The sequence below is a fragment of the Phyllobates terribilis genome, unplaced genomic scaffold, assembly GCF_046119375.1.
Source record: "Phyllobates terribilis strain yellow unplaced genomic scaffold, ASM4611937v1 Scaffold_12__6_contigs__length_324123572, whole genome shotgun sequence".
NCBI classification, from domain to species: domain Eukaryota; kingdom Metazoa; phylum Chordata; class Amphibia; order Anura; family Dendrobatidae; genus Phyllobates; species Phyllobates terribilis.
The window spans coordinates 32,061,290-32,081,894 of record NW_027362772.1 but is presented as its reverse complement, the minus strand read 5'-3'; the positions used below and the strand labels follow the sequence as shown (position 1 = coordinate 32,081,894).

The window sequence follows — 20,605 nt, the reverse complement described above, 5'->3', positions numbered from 1 at the left end:
ACGTTTATAATGACATCAAAAAGGTGAGTGCAATCAGCACTTATTTAATATATATTTGAATCCTGTTACTGCACTTAGATTCTGCGCTCTCTCCCCTCTCTCCATTTTTCTTAATTTATATTCATCTTTTCAGTTAGCTATTAAAAGGCATCAACACTGAGGACTCTCAAATTTTAATATTTTTCTATCTACTGGCTAACATGTTACAAAGATATATATTTTTTCTGTACCAAATTTTTTTGGAAAAAAACTTATATTTACCTTATTGTTCATCTGTCCAGTCCTTCCACTACTCACCATCACCCGTCCAGTCATCTCCATATCTTATATTCACTGCCACTCACCCTGAAATCCTTGGGCATCTCTTAGCGAGCTAGGACTTTTGTATATAATAGTGTTAAATCTTGGCACATGTCGTGACATCATGATGCCGTGACGTTTCACAAGCTTGCCCAAAATCCATCATTCAACACATGTACATGTACTCATTCAGCACATATATGGATGGCCTATCTTTCTATAGGTCCTCAATATCAGATTGATGTGAGTGTGACACTCCCCCACTGATCAGCTGTTCCCGGTGCCGTAAAACTACACAGCTTTGTCAACCTCATTTTGGCGGATACTGCACAATCGCCCATATTAATTTGAATGTGTGTGGATCTGCAGTACCTGGCCACAGCCACTATACAGCTGACAGAGTTGTGTAGCTCTACTACACAACTGATCATATCTATCTGCCGATGGGACAGAGAAAAGCTGATTGTCAGGGGTGCCATGTATTGTACGCGCACTGTTTTGATATTAAAGACCCATCTATAAAAAGTATCCCTAAATGGGGAGAGTTACCTAATGTTTAACCTAATATTTCACATGGGTTTAATTTTATACCTTCTTTTGGATCATTGATGGTGTCACAGATTCTGTGTGCTACCTATCGTCATTATGGATATTTGAGTTTCTCAACTTCTGTAGATCCAGCAACTGAGGTCCACATCATCATAAAGAATGAAGGTGAATTTACTGAATTGATCTGTGACTTCCAAAGCAGCCGACCTGTTGTAACTCACTATACCTGGATGAAGGAAGGATCTATACTACAGAGAGAGACAGGGAAGACTCTGACCTTATACAACAAAGAAGAAAGCCCCGGGCAATATTCATGTATTGCTCACAACAGTGCCGGAAATTCATCCTCTGCAGTGATCCTCAACAATGGTAAGGATTCTGAAACCAGAAATTGCTTAAAATTAATTTCCGCACATGTTTCATCAATTCTATTTATTTCATATAGACAGATATTGTTAGAACTCTCCTGTTAGTTATTTTTCTATTTTGTTGGTCACATGACTATCTGCCTATATATCCAGCTCCGCCCTTTTGGCCTTGCTGGACTTCAGTGTTACATTTACTCTTAAGCTAGCCAGGTGCCTTTTACCTTACTCTGTAGTTTGCTTGGTCTTTTGACCACCAGTACATTTTGTTTGTTTGTCTTTTCTCTGCTACAATTTCGGCTAGGAGGTGTCCAACTATATCCCAGTCCTTAGTTCTTGAAGAGACCCCTCCCTTATATCTATAGGTCTGCGTTCAGACTAGCCGAGGACTTAGGTGGGTCTGTTCACAAGGAACAGGTCCCCGGCTGCATCGTAGGGAATCAGCTTAGTCCTATTGTAGGGACAGTTTTCCTATCTTTCCTTAGTGCTTGTAGCAGTTCATAACAGTTAAAGCATGCTTGTCATTTCATGTGCCTTTTCAGAATAAGTTTCATATACAGTATGCGTGCATATTTTTTACATCATGCAACTTGTAACTTGCATTTTTCACCATGTTTCCTCTCTTTAGGTTCTGTTTTTAATTTTTAGTTGTCTCTGATCTAGTAAAAGGAGACTAAATACTATGATGACTCCCATATACTGCATACAAAGTCATGAGGATAGACTATCTATATGTAGCAGATGTTCAGAGGAAGCAGTAGACATTATGCTGCATTACTGAGCAGTGTAAGTGTGAATCCAACTCTAGGATGAAGTAACACAGTTACTGGAAAGCTGCAGTAATATCTGCGTCTATATATGCCTCTCTCTGACTCAAATCCTTGTCCTCCCCTTTCCATAATCTCTAATAAAGAACAGCAATTTGATCCCTCACTGAGCTGGCTGACCACCTTCTTTTTGCGGCGACACGGTGGCTCAGTGGTTAGCACGGCAGCCTTGCAGCGCTGGGTTCAAATCCCAACAAGGACGACATCTGCAAGGAGCTTGTATGTTTTCCCCGTGTTTGTTTTTCCTCCCACACTCCAAAGACACACAGATAGGGACTGTAGATTGTGAGCCCCAATGGGGACAGTGACGATAAATTGTCTGAATTGTAAAGCGCTGCAGAATATGTTGGCGCTATATAAATAAAAATACTATTATTATTATTATTATTATTACCAAGATGGATTTTAACAGTTTTTTTAAAGTGAATGTTCAGTTCATGATGGACCTGTTTCCTTTTTGCAAAAACCAAACAATCAGAATATTGCTAATTTACAAGATGGAGAATATTAGAAAAAGAAAATAGCATTTGTAATGTTGAGCAGTTCTTAGCAAGGCACTGGTAATTAAAATGAAATATACTGGTTGATGGAACATGTTAAATACCAGGGAAAAAGCTAAGCAACAGTTACATTTCTGCTACACTTCTTATTGTTAGAAAAAAAAGTATTAGGAATATGGAAGATGTAATATGACAAACAGTTTTTCTCTTATTCTCTGGATTGCTTATCTATTTTGATCATAAAAGCATAAAATCCATCCCTCCATGACAAGGTGTACCCAATCAGGATGGTCCTGTCCTATCTGTAGTATTAAAACCTTACCTTGTGTCAGTCGACCTCAATGTAGATAAGGGTAGAGCAGGATACAGGCCTGACTGTTCAGATACCTGCCCATGGGAAGCTATATAGATGAAATACCTAGTTCAAAAGGGGGAGCCTTGCCCCTGTTTGTATGGAGCACAAGAAATTACGGCAAAACCAAATAAATGAGCTGGAGCAGAAGTTGATATACATGTAATGTGTAGAAGCACATTCACACTGTGGCCATTTGTGGCCTCCAAAGATTACAGTTAGCAGCATGAACCAGAAGCTATGGTGCAGTGGAATGGGTCTTAATGGACAGCACATGAATTATTAAGGACCAAAACAGTATGCAAGACAACAAACAGACAATTGGACAAATAAACACTAAATGAAGCAAAGTAAGGTGTGTGGTTACACTTGGGGTCAGTAGATTTATGATAAGTCTGGTAACTTGATTTCAGAGATTGTGGATAAACATGGTAATAGTAGATATTTGTGCAAACAGGATCTTGCAGCAGGCATATGGTTAACTGTAAAGTACCAGTGATGAACTGGCAAACTTAATTACTAGAATGAAAAATGCATTTAAATAGCAGAAATTTATTGGTAACTTGCTTGCAGAGATGCAGTGCACAGTAGAAGAAACATATTGGTAAATTGTAACTTTCTCACAGAGGTGTTATCTTGATAGCAGGGACTAAGGTGGGAGAAAAACTAATAAGTTGATAAGCTGGAAACTTGTTTGAAGAATGGTAGGTTTGGACAAAACCTATATAGCTAGAATTAGCTTGGAAATACATTAAATGCTGGTGATAGAATAGAAGTCTGGAGTAGCAGAGGAGATAATTAGACACTTGGCTGAAGCTGAGTCAAGTGGAAAAATAAGCAAACTCCTAACAAACTTTTAGAGGCAAAGTACAATGGTTACTAAATATTCAGGCAACTGCCATCTACCTGAGCTGACTTGAAAAGCTTAGGATGAATTGTTTGGTAGGTTATTAGAATAACACATTATGGACTGGTACAGAGGGTGAAGGTGGTAGCATAAGAAAGTGAGGCCAGTGTTGGAGCTGGTAAAGGTGATTAACAGTTGATATCAGTAAGTAAACTAAAATATTTAACGTTTAAATACATTTAGAAGGGCCTGTAATTATATGATATTAAAGAGATTGTTAACTTTTTTTCAATAGCATCAAAGTTTTGAAAAATGTAAACAAATCTATACTTACCTCTTGAATAAGCGCCACTCCATTGCTCCGAGCCCTGTATTCCCCTTGAGTTTACTAATAAACAATGCAACATGACCTTCACATTTTTGTCCAAGTTGAAGAACAGTGCTTCTTCTATTCAGATGATCATTCATACAACGTTATTTCTACCAGTGGGTGCACAGGGCTGAGAGTAGAGCTAGTTTGGGAGGCAAGTATAGATTATTTTATTTTACTTTAAGTATCACCCTTGGTCCATTGATAAGCAGTTGATGTTTCCCTTCTTAGACCCACTTTATGTTTTCTTCTTTCATACAGGTGAAACATCAAATTCCCTTCTACCTCTGATTTTGGGGTCAGTTGCAGCAGGTTTCCTTCTTCTTTTTTTAATTCTGATAATCTATTTTTGCCTAAGGTGAGAAAAATAAATATTAAGAGCATAATTATCACTGTGTAAATCCGTAATCAATGAATGTTTGTTCGCCTTGTTGCTTTCTACCAGGGAATGCCTAGAAATTTTCATAAACACCCTCTTTAATGCAAAATTTGCACAAACTTCACTTCTTTTTGTGGTATGGCTTGCAGAGCAATCACAAAAATAAATGATTAGATGATAAATCTGGTAGAGAGTTTTATTTCCCCCTTTTAACACTATAAAGACTAAAACTTTTATTTTTGTTAAAAGTTTTTCATCTTTCAATATGCAATTTAAACACTATATTCTTTATATTTTGTAAATTGTTTACGAAAAGGAAAATTTCAACTTCTAAAGTTTTCAGTGTTTTACTGCTTTTGCCTTATTCTGACATGGTTTATTCGGTACCATTTTGGGTTAAACATGATTTTTTTGGTTCTTTCATTTTCATTTATTTATATTTTTTAAGTGTTCAACATGCTGTATAGATGATATTAAACTTTATTCTGTGTTTAATTTTATTTGTGAAACTTTTTGGAGGATACACAATATTTTTTAACTACTTCCAAACCACCCATAGATGATTAATGGCTAAGTGGTCCACATTTTACTCTGCATTGACATTGAAAAATGTCACTACAGAGCAGCTGCTCAAGATGATGCAACTGTGAGTGCATAGAACCAGCTGTCAGACACAGCCACACTCCCAATTAAAAAGGTACAGATTTATAATGATTTCCATTAAATATTACCATCTGTGTCTTGAACTATATACGTAGTGCTAAACAAGTGCTTTGCATACAACATTTATGAAGTGCTGTCAGCTCATCCTCTTTGGACCCAGCTGTTATGTGATTGCTGTGTGCATGGAGGAAGCAAGAGCTGTTGGGTTTTAGGAGACTCAGTCAGCTCTGCTATGCAGTCAGGAAGCTGAATTTCTCTGTAACTGGGTCTAATATTACAGCCCCGGTTACAGGTTAAACCAGGGAAAATAATAAGTATTTAAAAGTTTAAATGCCCCCCAAAGGTCATTTATGATGTTATGAAAAACAAATAAATACATATATAAATAAATTAAATAAATAAAAATCAGGAAAAACATAAATGAAAAGAAAGCTTCAATCAATCAAAATTGCTGCTACTTGTCCTATCACATTAAAAAAAATTGGTATTGAAAGAGGAACAAAATTTAGTATGTATTTCAGTGGTCATTTGTGGTAATTTAAAAAATGTTAAAAACAGTTACATATTTAATTTATTTTCTCACTGATATTAACAGATGTTGCCAAAAAAAAAGAAAAGAAGAGAGTATGAACATAACATAGAAATCATGCACCATGTATCATGAAATAAACATGCAAGAATATCCGAATCAGAAAAAATGTTAGTTTTTCAACTGCATGTATGAAAAAAATGTTCATGTCCATGGGTTAAATTACCTGATCTTGAAATGGTTAAAGGGAATATCAGGGACTTTGTAAAAAAAAAAATGTGTATGAGCACTAACAGGCAGGTTGTTGCTACCTACCTGCCTGTTGTGCCTAACATCGTCCTTTGCCACTAGAAGCGGTTTCAGACCACTTTTGCCGGTGACCCAGCGGCCTCTGCTGATCTCACGTTGACAGAGCAGATGGGAAAAAAGCCAATCAGTTGAATATTGCGATAGATACCTGTATTGTTGTAAAAAAAAATTGACATTTTGAGCCATTTCAATGCACTAGTTTTAGGCACCTTGAAAGATTTATAAATGGATATTGTGTATAAAATGATTATTTTAGAATGAAGGGCAGGAAAATTTCTTGTTAATTAAACATACATTTTAAAGTTTTTACTTTTTTACTGATTGCTTTCTATGTTTGCTGGACATATAAAATCTCCTGATTCTAAATTTTAAATATTATTATTATTTGAATAGAACAAAAAAAAAGCCTTATGCTCCAACCTCCCCAATTAATGAGACATCCACCAGGATTTCCTTTAAGGTGAGTGTTTTTGACTGGTCAATGATTACTTACCTATATTACTTTTACTCCATATGTCACTGTCAATAAAAGAAGCTCACCTCCCATTGAAATGTTTATCCTCTTATTATATTGCAGTCTCCATATTATATAGCATTGTGTACTTACAGTAGTATGTAAATGTTTGGTCACCCCTGGTCAAACTTATTGTTATTGTGAACAGTAAAGCAAGTTTATGATTAAATGATCTCTAAAAGGGCTAACATTAAAGATTACACATTTCCTTTGTATTTTAAGCAATAAATATATATATTTTTCTTCTTTTACATTTTAAAAATTACAAAAGGGAAAATGTGCTGATGCAAAAGTTTGCGTGGTTAGTACCTAGTAGCGCCCCCTTTTGGAAGTATCACAGCTTGTAAACACTTTTTATAGCCAGACAAGAGTCTTTCTATTCTTGTTTGAGGGATTTTCATCCATTCTTCCTTGGAGAATTCCTCCAGTTCTGTGAGATTCCTGGGTTATCTTGCATGCACTGATATTTTGAGATCTAGCCACAGATTTTCAATGATTTTCAGATCAGGGGACTGTGAGGGCCATTGCAATAGCTTCAGATTGTGCCTTTTGAGGTCATCTATTGTGGATTTTGATGTGTTTAGGATCATTATCCATTTGTAGAAGCCATCCTTTTTTCAACTTCAGCTTTTTACAGATGGTATTATGTTTGCATCAAAATTTTGTTGAAATCTCCTTGAATCCATTCTTCCCTCTACCAGTGAAATGTTCCCTGTGCTATTGGCTGCAACACAACCTCAAAGCTTGATTTATCCTCCACCATGCTTAATGGTTGGCGAAATGTTCTTTTCCTGAAATTCTGTGCCCTTTTTTCTCCACATATTCCTTTGATCATTGTGGCCAAAGAGTTTTATTTTAACCTCATCAGTCCACAGGTCTGGGTGGGCACACAGCCAACGGGCATCAGCACAGAAGATAAGAGAGGCACACGGGACATGGACAGCCAAGAGACAGGAGATCACAGGCAGGTAGGTGGAATGTGGCAGACCCTAGGAAGGCAGAGGACATCAGGAAACCACAGGAAGGCAGAGTGCAGGTACCCGCAGGCAGGTAAAGGATCTCAGGAAGCTGCAGGCAGGTGTTGGAAGATATCAGGAAACTGTATGTAGGCAGGTGAAGTGTAGGAAACCACAGGCAGGCGGAGGACATCCAGAACCAACACGGGCTCCCTGCAAATCCCGAAGTGAAAGAGAAGGGATTGGAGTATTGGGAGCTCCTGAAATTTAGGGTCTTTCACCAAAAGTTGCACAGCAGAGTTCACCAAACCAGGGAGAGGGAAGGAAAGCGTGGATCTAGGACGGGTGCATAACAGCATGGACATACAGCAGAGAAAAGAGAACAAGTAACTGGGTAGAAAGGCAAAATGAGCAATTGTAAGTACACAGTGCTGTATAATATGTTGATTGCAATACACAATACATTAAGAGGATAAAAACTTTAATCGGAGTGGTTCTTTAATTGTCTATAAGCTTTAAGTTAAGTATTCAATATCCTTCATTTCCAACATTTTTTCAAACATTAATCCTCTAATGTTACAATGCTTTCTCTTAGAACATTATGGCTGGTGACGATAATGATTATGGAAATATCCAGAGTAATCACAATGCTCATTTATCTTCAGTGAGATCACAGTGAGTTAATCCAAACCTTCCTAATATTGGACCAATAAAAATACTAAATATATAAAGAAAGGCTCATGCCGAAACGCGCTTGGGGGTGACTTGCACAGCATGGGAGTCCTGGAAGTGGTCGATAGACATAGGTATTGTACACAGGGCTCACAATAGTAACAGAGATATACAGTTATCTGCACATGTTATCTACACATGTTATCTACACATGCATGTTAACTCTGAGCCTCATTAGCTGGTGGACCACTTTCCAAATTTCTGAATTATATATATTACTTAATAATAATAATGATCGTCATTTTATGGCTGCTTAACCCCCACTCTAAATATATAAAGGTTATGTTGGTGTGCTGCCAATAACATTATCGAGAATGCAGTAATTAAAATAAGAATCTTATATTTAGGATGAAAAACACAAACCGGACCGGAGCCTTCATCAGGTGTTGTGTACAGGAGCTGAAAATTAGTTTGTGATTTTGATCTTAAATAAAAGATATTATTTTAATTACTGCATCCTCACTAATGTCATTGGCACCAACATAACTTTTAGATATTTTTTATCTTTACCAGTTCCCTTTTTGGTGCACCATGGATACTATCTGGTGCTGTGCCTCTCTGCCTACACTCCAAGTGCTACAACTAGTGATGAGCGAGCATGCTCGTTACTCCAGATTTGTGAGCATGCTCGGGTGTTTTCTGAGTATCTTCAGCGTGCTTGGGTGCTATGTTTGAGTAACTCATTTGCATGATTTGCAACTGTTTGACAGCTTTATTACATGTGAGGAAAGCTTGTTTCTTAGGCATTCCTCATATGTATTAAAGCTGTCAAATCATGGACACGCAGTGACTAAAACATAACACCCGAGCATGGTGAAGATGCTCGGTGAGCACCCAAGCATGCTCGCTGAAAAGGTTAACAGAACATACTCGCTTATCACTAGCTTCAACCCCGCACCACTGGAAGTAACAAGCCATTTTAGAGCCACCATTCCCACCTAATTTAAACAAAAATACAAGATCCACGGTATATTTTTGCAGATCTGATCCACCTTCATTCGTGCTCGTTTGTTTGGTATTTCAGTCAAAAGAAATCTATCGGTACCTGTGTTCTTATTATCTGTATCAGTCCCACCAGATGGGTCATCACATATCATACATTGCAGACAGTGACATAACTAGAGTCCCTTGGGCGCTGGTGCAAAATTTAGACCTGAGTCACCTGCATGTTAGTCAGGTATATTGGCCCTTGTAATCTTCTATATCCTAAGGATATGCATTAGTGATGAGCGAGCATGCTCGCCACTGCTCAGTGCTCATCCAAGCATCTCAGTACTCGTGATGCTCAGAGTTCGCCGAGTACTTTCGAGATGCTCGGGCGGGAGCTCGGTACCCCGTCTTGCATGTTTGGCGCTATTTAGAGCACCAATCATGCAGGGATTGTCTGCCACTCACTGTAATGTCACAGCCATGGTGGTTGTGGCATTACAGTGATTGCCCAAATCGATGGGAACAGTGCTCACAGTAAAACATGAAAAGCCAGCAATTCAGCAGCGGCATACACCGGTACCCGACAATTTAGAACAGAAAGAATAGAGCATCACACATAGATTAGATAGATAGAAACATGTCAGTCACATATATACTAAGTACAGTGACAGTGTTGGTTACTGTACTTGTTATGTAGTGTTAAAATAAAGGATTTATTAGAAAAAAAAATAATAGTGTGTTTGTCTCTTTAAAAAAGCTGGCCGGCAATTCAACAGCGGCATACACCGCTACCCAACAATTTAGAACAGAAAGAATAGATCATCACACATAGATTAGATAGATAGAAACATGTCAGTCACATAAGTACAGTGACAATGTTGGTTACTGTACTTGTCATTTAGTGTTAAAATGAAGGATTTATTTAAAAAAAAATTGGCGTGGGGTTCCCCGTAATTTTAGTCTCTAGCGGAGGTTAAGCAGAAGTCTGGGGCAGATGTTTGAAGGCTGGGAAGGGGGTAATACCCACGGAGCTTCCCAGGCTACTAATATCAGCCCCCAGCAGAATACCTAGCCTTTACTAGCTGTTAAAATGGGGGGCCCAAAAAAATGATGCGGAGTCCCCCCTATTTTAATATTTAGCGAAGGCTAGGCAGACAGCTGGGGGGCTGATAATAATAGCCCAGGAAGGGGGACATGCATATTGGCCCCCTCCCAGGCTAGAAACACCAGCCCTCAGCTGCCCCAGAAATGGCGCATCCATAGGATGTGCCAATTCTGGCACTTAGCCTCTCTCTTCCCACTGCCCTGTAGTGGTAGCAGTGGGGTAATAGGGCTGGGGTTGATGTCAGCTTATAATGCCAGCTGACATTAAGCCCAGGTTAGTAATGGAGAGGCGTCTATAAGACACCAACATTACTAACCCCATAGTGAAAGTGAAATGTAACATAAAGACACCCACACCCAGAATAAAATCCTTTAATTGAAATAAAGACGCAATACTTTAATGTTCTAAACTAAACCATACTTACCGTCACGCCCATACCAGCTGAAGCCAATGATCTCCTGCAATAAAAGTGAAATAATAAACCAACCTCATCCTTACCTTTCCATGGTTCCCAGGACAGCTTCAGCTCTGCTACATTGACATGACAGGCTGGACCGCAGCAGAACGCTGCCATCCAGCTTGCCATGCCACAGACACTGAGAAGCTCCTCAGGGAAGCTCCTCAGTGTCTCGCTGTGACGGCATCCAGATGAGCCGAGTTCATGTCCAATAAACTCAGCTCACCTCATGCACGTCACTGACAGCGTGGGAGAATTCTCCTGCACTTGCGGTGACGTCATTTGCCGGCACGGCACGCACAGGAGAATTCTCCCATGCTGTCAGTGACGTGCATGAGGTGAGCTGAGTCAGTGACAGGGTGGGAGAATTCTCTGACGCTATCAGTGACGTGCATGAGTTGAGCTGAGTTCATTGGACATGAACTCGGCTCATCTGGCTGCCGTCACAGCCAGACACTAAGGAGCTTCCCTGAGGAGCTTCTCAGTCACTGCGGCATGGCAAGCTGGATGGCAGCTTTCTGCTACGATCCAGCCGGTCATGTCAAGGATGAGGTTGGTTTATTATTTTACTTATATTGCAGAAGACATTGGCTTTAGCTGGAATGGGTGTGACGGTAAGTAGGGTTTAATTTAGAACATTTAGAATATTAATTTAGAACATTAAAGTATTGTGTCTTTATTTCAATTAAAGGACTTTATTCTGGGTGTTTTTGTTTTACATTTTACTTACACTATGGAGTTAGTAATGGGGGTGTCTTATAGACGCTTCTCCGTTACTAACCTGGGCTTGATGTCAGCTGGCATTATAAGCTGACATCAACAGCAGCCCTATTACCCCACTGCCACGACTACAGGGCAGTGGGAAGAGCAAGGCTAAGTGTCAGAATTGGCGCATCCTATGGATGCGCCATTTCTGGGGCAGCTGAGGGCTGGTGTTTCTAGCCTGGGATGGGGGCCAATATTCATGGCACCCTTCCTGGGCTATTAATATCAGCCCCCAACTGTCTGCCTAGCCTTTGCTAGCTATTAAAATAGGGAGGAGCCCACGTCATTTTTTTTTGGGTCCCCCATTTTAAAAGCTAGTAAAGGCTAGATATTCAGCTGGGGGCTGATATTAGTAGCCTGGGAAGCTCCGTGGGTATTACCCTCTTCCCAGGCTTCAAACATCTGCCCCAGCTTCCTGCTTAACCTCCACTAGAGACTAAAATTACGGGGAACCCCACGCCAATTTTTTTTAAATAAATCCTTTATTTTAACACTAAACGACAAGTACAGGAACCAACACTGTCATTGTACTTATTATATATGTGACTGACATGTTTCTATCTATCTAATCTATGTGTGATGCTCTATTCTTTCTGTTCTAAATTGTCAGGCACCGATGTATGCTGCTGTTGAATTGCCGGCCGGCTTTTTTAAAGAGACAAACACACTTTTTTTTTTTTTTTTTAATAAATCATTTATTTTAACACTAAATGACAAGTACAGGAACCAACACCGTCACTGTACTTCATATATATGTGACTGACATGTTTCTATCTATCTAATCTATGTGTGATGCTCTATTCTTTCTGTTCTATATTGTCGGGTACCGGTGTATGCCGCTGCTGAATTGCCGGCCGGCTTTTTTAAAGAGACGGGTGAATGAAAATCGGAGGGCACTAGTGTGTTCCAAGTGCCCTGCTATGTTTTTCATGCACCCTCCTATATACCCTGCCTGCCTGTCTGCCTATATATACTGCCTGACTGACGTTTAATTGAGCACTGTTCCCATCGATTTGGGCAATTTTTGACCTTCTGCAGACCGCCGGGGGGACCGCCAGAAAAATGCTCGAGTTTCCCATAGACTTACATTGGGCTCGTTGCTCGGGTCGAGCACACGAGTATTCCACTGTGCTCGACCAGAGCTTCGAGCACCCGAGCATTTTAGTGCTCGCTCATTACTAGAGATGAGCGTTGTTCTACTCGAACTGTTCGCCAATCTCAAATTCGAGCTGTTTTGGGCGGTGTTCGAGCCGGTCGGCGAACATGAACAATTTGAGAAAAATTCGGCTGTTCGAGGTTATGTTCGATAACTGTTCGTGCACCAAAATCATAACTGGATTTTTTCTCAGTAATGATGAAAATGAATGTTAATACGCAGTTTGAGTGTACAGCGGGGCGGGGGGGGGGGGGCAGGGAATGGATCTCTGCAGGAACAATGAAGATCTCCATTTTTTTTTCTCTTTCCCGCATTTGCAGTGGGGAGGTGCAATCTGTCAGCCTATCAGCAGCGCACACACGGAGCGAAGTGCTTTTTTTCACACAAGCAAGGGCATGTGTGATTGGCAGTGTATGTCACATGTCCTTGCCCTGTAAGACCAAGCCATTTTCCCCGTCGCCACCATTTTCTCACTGCTGCAGCTGCGTGTTAGACGGCACCGCTGTTGCTGTGTGCGCTATACCTTGTTAATTTCAAGCCAATTTTCGCACAAATCTACAGATAGCTTGGGAGTAGGGAATAGTTGTGATTGCAGTCCTTTTAAGGACTAGGTTACAGCATTTCCTACGACTTTTATCAAGCAGGTCTGTGCTCTTAATTAGATAGATTGTGGGAGTAAAGACTAATTGTAATTGGAGTCCTTTTCAGGACTAGGTTACATCAGTTCCTATCAGTTTTTGCCAGGCAGGTCTGTGCCAGTGCTGTGCAAGTTTTTTTCACAGCATTTGGCTGAATCTAGCAAAGCTAATCCTTTTTGGCCTATTGCAGAGTGTGTTAGTCAGTGGAGTAGCCTATCTGTGTTGCAAGATATACCACCTGTGTATAGAATACCATTTTTTTTACTGCACCTAGTGAAGTAAAATCTTTTGGGCATAGCATCATTCCATCTATACTGACCTCCATCAGGTTGCAAACTGAATATAATTTTTTTCTGCATCTAGCTCTGAAAAAATATTTGGGCTTCTAGCAGTGAGTGGGACTTGGTCTATTAGTCCATCTATACTGACCTCCATCAGGTTGCAAATTAAAAATAATTTTTTTCTTCATTTATCTCTGAAAAAATATTTGGGCTTCTAGCAGCGTGTGGGACTTGTTCTATTAGTCCATCTATACTGACCTCCATCAGGTTGCAAATTAAAAATAATTTTTTTCTGCATCTAGCTCTGAAAAAATATTTGGGCTTCTAGCAGTGTGTGGGACTTGGTCTATTAGTCCATCTATACTGACCTCCATCAGGTTGCAAATTAAAAATATTTTTTTTCTGCATCTAGCTCTGAAAAAATATTTGGGCTTCTAGCAGTGTGTGGGACTTGGTCTATTAGTCCATCTATACTGACCTCCATCAGGTTGCAAATTGAATAAAAAAATTTTCTGCATCTAGCTCTGAAAAAATATTTGGGCTTCTAGCGGTGTGTGGGACTTGGTCTATTAGTCCATCTATACTGACCTCCATCAGGTTGCAAATTAAAAATAATTTTTTTCTGCATCTAGCTCTGAAAAAATATTTGGGCTTCTAGCAGTGTGTGGGACTTGGTCTATTAGTCCATCTACCATCTATACTGACCTCCATCAGGTTGCAAATTAAAAATAATTTTTTTCTGCATCTAGCTCTGATAAAATATTTGGGCTTCTAGCAGTGTGTGGGACTTGGTCTATTAGTCCATCTATACTGACCTCCATCAGGTTGCAAATTGAATAAAAAAAATTTCTGCATCTAGCTCTGAAAAAATATTTGGGCTTCTAGCAGTGTGTGGGACTTGGTCTATTAGTCCATCTATACTGACCTCCATCAGGTTGCAAATTAAAAATAATTTTTTTCTGCATCTAACCCAGCCAATAGTTTTGGCCTAATACCACAATTTGGCCACTCAGCTCTGCTCGGTTACCATCCATTGTTTTTTTGTGCAAACAACTCCAGAGTTGTGAATTAGTTAACCACCAAAATGAGTGGAAAAAGGCCTGCTGCTGGTGGAAAGGGGAATAGGCGTGATGGGAAGGGGAAAAAAGGTTGTGTCCGTGGGGTAGGTGCATCTTCCAGCCAAACTAAAATGTCTACTTCTTTTAGCGGACAATGTGATAACATCCCTTTCTTACGGCCACGCCAATCGCTACAAATTCCAGATGAGGCACAAAAACAGCAGGTGCTTCAACGGATATCAAGTGCTCCTTTAAGTGGGCTCTCCTCCACATCAACTTCAACATCACAAATACTCCAGTCCTCAAAGGTGTCACCCAAATCGCACTTGCTTCCTCACAGCTCCCAAATCTCCAGCTGCCCGTCTGAGTATGAGGTAGAACAGATGGTTGAGTCTGCAGAGCTGTTTACTCATACTATAGCCTGGGAATCACAGGTCGACTCCAGCGCTTCTGTGAATCCAGACGAGGAAATGATCTGCACTGATGCCCAGAATCTTTATGAGTCGGATCCAGGACCAGACGCAGAAGGTTCTGACCATAATGTAGACCCTCATTCCCAAACTGTAACTCCTGTTGGTGGAGACAATGAGGAAGACGATGATAAGACTCAAATACCTGATTGGAGCGACAACTTTAGTTTTTTGTCAGGGCAGGAACAGGTTGGCTCTGAGGACGACGGGTGTGATAACGCACAGGGTGATGATGATGAGGTCGGAGATCCCACTTACTGTCAACCCACAGTCAGCCAAGAGATGAGGTCAGCAGAGGAGGTGGAGGAAGATGCTAGTGACGACGAGGTCAGGTTGCGCCTTCCTGGACAGAGACGTAGTACTGGAAGCACGTCAACAACTGCATCCTCAAACACAACTCTGCCTCTCACCACAAGTCGTGGTGGCTCTTCAGGTTGCATGGGTGCTAAGCCTTGCATAGCCTGGGCATTTTTTCAGATCGATAAAGATGACCCAACTCGTGTTATCTGTAACATTTGTCAGCAAAAGCTAAGTAGAGGCCAAAAAATACATAGTTTGAGTACTTCATGCATGAACCGGCACATGGACATGAAGCATAAGTTGCAGTGGGAAGCTCAGTGTGCTATAATGCGGCCTAGCCGGCCGGGCCGACCACCGTCTGCCATATCTTGTGCATCCGCGGCCTCTTCATCCTCTGTGACTGGGGGGACAGCAGTCACACCTGTTTTGGGGCGCAGACCTGCCACCTCTTTACCCGCAACAGCCAGCGTGATTGGCAGGTCATCATTTTCTTTGGAGGTGGTAACACCAGCTGGTCTTGAGCGCTGTCCGACATCGATAGCACCACCTTTGGATCAAGGCAACCTAACATGTCCGCCTGCATCTTCCTCACAGACCGGCAGTTTGCCGGGGACATCCTTATCAACCCCGTCTAAGCACAATAGCCAGCCCTCGGTCCCTCAGATGTGGACAAGTAAAAGACCATTTCCTCCTAGCCATGAGAAAGCTAAGAGGTTGAATTTCACCATCTGCAAGCTCTTGGCTACAGAAATGCTGCCTTTCCGCCTGGTGGACACAGAGGATTTTCGAGACCTTATGTCCGTCGCAGTGCCCCAGTACCAGATGCCCAGTCGGCACTACTTCTCAAAGAAAGGTGTGCCTGCGCTCCACCAGCATGTCGCACACAACATCACCGCTTCTTTGAGAAACTCTGTGTGTGACAGGGTGCATTTCACCACAGACACTTGGACGAGTAGGCATGGACAGGGGCGTTACATGTCGCTGACTGGGCACTGGGTAACTATGGTGACAGCAGGACAAGGGGCTGCTGTCCAAGTCTTGCCGTCCCCACGAGTTGTGCGTCAATCCTCTTTATGTCAAAGTTCCTCCACTGCTTCTGCCTCCTCAACCTCCTCTCGGTCTTCCACCTGCACCCAAAGCCTGTCTGGTCATGCCACAAGCTTTCTAACTGCGCAGAAGGGATCCTGCACACCTCCTTACTATGCTGGCAGTAGGGCTCAACGTCATCAGGCGGTTTTTACATTGAAATGTCTGGGAAATGTGAGTCACACAGCTGAGGAGTTGTGGTCAGCTCTGGAGAACCAATTTCATGAATGGTTGTCTCCACTGGACCTGAAATCAGGGAAGGCCGTGTGCGACAATGCTGCAAACCTGGGTGCGGCCCTTCGCCGGGGCAATGTCACACACGTGCCTTGTATGGCTCACGTGTTGAACATGGTTGTCCAGCAATTTTTGCCCACTATTCCAGACTAGATGGCCTTCTGCAGAGGGCACGGTCGCTGTGTGCTCACTTCCGCCGTTCGCATCCCGCAGCTCAGCGACTTACATCTCTACAGAAGTCGTTGGGCCTGCCACTTCACCGGCTAAAATGCGATGTGCCTACCCGGTGGAATTCAACTCTGCACATGTTGCAGCGACTGTGGCAGCACCGACAAGCCCTGGTACAATACGTTCTGACGTATAGCCTGGGCCAACGAGATTCAGAGGTGGGGCAAATCACGCTGGAGGAGTGGTCTCAGATCAGGGACCTATGCACCCTTCTGCACAGTTTTGAAATGGCGACGAAGATGTTTAGTGCTGACGATGCCATTATCAGCATGACTATTCTGGTGATTTACATGCTGGAGCACATGTTAAACAGAATTCGGAGTCAGGTGGTGGCACAAGAGGAGGTGGAGGAAGTAGAGGAGGAGGAGTTGTATGCGGAAGGGCTAACATCTGCAAGGTCCAGACGGTCGGCAGCACCAAGGCGGCAGGCATGTGAGGGTGTGGGAGATGATTTTACCAGGGCGCATGGTAGCAGCCAAACTAGTGAGGAAGGTGCAGGAGCCCAGGAAGAAGTGGAGGACGAACTGATGGAAGACTCATCAGATGAGGGAGACCTTGATCACATTTCTGTTGTGCGAGGTTGGGGGGAGAGGACAGAGGAAGGAAGCATGATTGTTACCTCGCCACCAACACAACAGGGACTTGGTGCTCCTGGATGCGCAACACACATGAGTGCCTTCTTGCTGCACTACCTGCAACATGACCCTCGAATTGTGAGAATTAGAAATAATCCTGACTACTCGGTTGCCACACTGTTAGATCCCCGGTACAAAAGTAAATTTGCAGAAATTATTCCTGCCATAGAAAGGGATGCACGCATGCAGGAGTATCAGCAGAGACTGTTGCAGAATCTTACATGTGCTTTTCCACAAAATACCAGTGGTGCACGTAGTGAATCTCACAGTTCCAACTTGCCAACCGTGGGACCGTCAAGTGTTCAGCACTCAAACCGTAACAGAACCACAGTATCTGCTGGTAACATCAATTTTGCGGAATCATTTCACCACTTTTTTAGCCCATCCTTTGCAAGGCCACAGGAGACAAGAAGTCTGACACATAGTCAACGCCTAGAGACGATGGTACAGGAGTATCTCCAAGTAAACATTGAAGCCACGACTGTGTCACTGGACCCTTGCTCTTTTTGGGCTTCCAATCTGGATAAATGGCCGGAGCTAGCCACTTACGCCTTGGAGATCTTGTCATGCCCCGCAGCCAGCGTTCTGTCTGAACGTGTGTTCAGCGCTGCTGGTGGTGTGCTGACAGATAAGCGCACGCGGCTCTCCACTGATAATGTAGACAGACTCACGTTCATAAAGATGAACAAATCATGGATCCGAAACGACTTTTCTACCCTTGTGTCATCCTGGGGAGAGTAAAAGCTTGATGATTGGTTAAAATCACCCTACCAACCGTTTTAAGCTTTCAAATTACTAATCATGTTTATCTGTATCTTGACTGGAAAATAATTTGGGCTTTGTAGCAGTGTGCAGCACTGATCCTATTAGGCCATCTATAATAAGCTTCACCAGATTTAAAATTAAAAATATTTTTTAGCTGCATCTAGCCCGGAAAATAATTTTGGGGCTCCGAGATGCGCAAGACACATAAGTGCCTTCTTGCTGCACTACCTGCAGCATGACCCTCATATTGTCAGAATTCGAAGTAATCATGACTACTGGGTTGCCACACTTTTAGATCCCCCAAACTTTTCGATCAACCTTTTCATTTTAATAAAGACCAAAAAAATGGTCATTTTTGAAATTATAAGCATTAGCAGGTTGTTAGAAACTGAAATCAAACAGTTTTCAACTCAAAACTTTATTCTAGGTGATGTTACATTTTCACATAGGACCCCTTGTTCGAAAGGAGCTTCTGAACTCTCTCGTCCATTGAATTTGTCAGGTTTTGGATGGTTTCTGCTTCAATTGTTTTGCATGAGGACAGAATACCCTCCCAGAGCTGTTGCTTAGATGTGAACTGCCTCCCGCCATCATAGACACTCCTTTTAATGATGCTCCAAAGGTTCTGAATGGGGTAGAGGTCAGGGGAGCATGGGGGTCACACCATAAGTTTGTCCCCTTTTATGCCCATATCAGCCAGAGATGCAGATGTTTTATGTGCAGCATGAGATGGTGCATTATCATGCAGAAAAATGATCTTGCTGTGAAATACACGCTTCTTCTTCTTGAACCATGGCAGGAAGTGCTGTTTGAGAAAATCCACATACATTATGGAGTTCATCTTTAGCGCCTTCAGGGATCCTAAAGGGGCCGACAATCTCTCTCCCCATGATTCCAGCCCAAAACATTACTCCACCTCCTCCTTGTTGGCGCTGTAGCCGTGTTTGCGTGGGGTGTCCATCAACCAGCCATCCTCCACTCCATTCATCTGGACCATCGAGCGCTGCATGGCACTCATCCGTGAACAAAACAGTTTTGAAATCAGTCTTCATGTAATGTTTGGCCCACTGGAGCCTTTTCGCTTGTGTGAAGTGGATAGAGGAGGTCGACAGGATGGCGTATGCACAGCTGCAAACCTCTGAAGGACCCTGCATCTTGTTGTTCGGGGGACGTTGGAGGCACAAGCAGCTTCAAAAACTTGTCTGCTGCTATGACAAGGCTTTTTTGCCGCTGCTCTTTCAACCTGACGTAATTGCCTGTAGGAAAGAGTCCTCAATTTGCCCTTATCAGCACGCACACGTGTGTACTGTGAATCAGCTACATACTTCTTGATTGCCAAGACACTTCATCCTGATCATCGCACAATGTTGATTGTAGTCATGCCTTGACCTAAACACTCCACAATTTGTTGCTTCTCAGCAGCCGACACATCCTTTTTCTTTCCCATTTTGGCAGAAAATGTAGGCTGCTTAATAATGTGAGAGAGCCTTCTTAAGTAGTCTTGCCTTTCATTGGACACACCTGCCAAACTAATTAGCACAGGTGTCTGCAATTGCTTACAGTGATATAAAGAGCCCTGACACACATCACCATCAATGAGTTTAACTGACAAACAAACAAATTCTTCGCTTATCACTCCTAAACACTTTTTGCATAATAATTTGGAACGCGGTGTACATGTGCTTTTCCACAAAACACCAGTGGTTCACGTAGTGAATCTTACAGTTCTAACGTGCCAACCGTGGTCTGTATGGAATTGTTCAATAAAGGGCCCAAAATTAAGATAACATAGATGGGAGAGGTCTCTATGAATAGGAATTCCTAAGTATTTGATACCCTGTGAGGGCCAGGCAAAGGGAAAGTTGGACTGGATGGAATCCTATATGGATTTAGGGAGGGAGACATCGAGGGCCTCAGACTTCGCTGCATTGATTTTAAAATTTTACCATGTAACAAAGTGATCTATTTCAGCCATAACAGCAGGGATGGATATATGTGATTGAGTGATATATACTAGGACATCATCAGCAAATAGAGAGCACTTGTACTCGGTGCCTCCCACCTCAATCCACCTAATATTGGGTTTATGGCGAATTGATGAGAGCAGGTGCTCCGTCACTAGGATGTATAAGAGAGGGGACAGAGGACATCCCTGCCTTGTCCCATTGATGATTGTGAAAGGTGATGAAAATGTTCTGATGCACCCCCTGGGCCTTGGGACACCCGGAGCCGGACCCTTTTTGGTGGATGCTGGTGGTTGTAGTCTTCGTGGCGGCGATCCGGTTCCGTGGCTCAGGGCGGTCAA

The 20,605-nt window shown here is 42.1% G+C and overlaps 1 protein-coding gene across 1 annotated transcript in view; it reads left to right on the top strand.

Annotated features, from left to right (window-relative positions):
• The window catches only part of LOC141172986 (B-cell receptor CD22-like), a 49,190-nt gene that overhangs the window by 23,824 nt on the left and 4,761 nt on the right, over positions 1–20,605 (top strand). The window contains exons 6-9 of the mRNA XM_073657597.1: positions 976–1,218; positions 4,372–4,468; positions 6,384–6,450; positions 8,056–8,135. Of these exons, the coding sequence (XP_073513698.1) occupies positions 976–1,218; positions 4,372–4,468; positions 6,384–6,450; positions 8,056–8,135 (487 nt within the window). The remainder of the gene's footprint in view (positions 1–975; positions 1,219–4,371; positions 4,469–6,383; positions 6,451–8,055; positions 8,136–20,605) is intronic.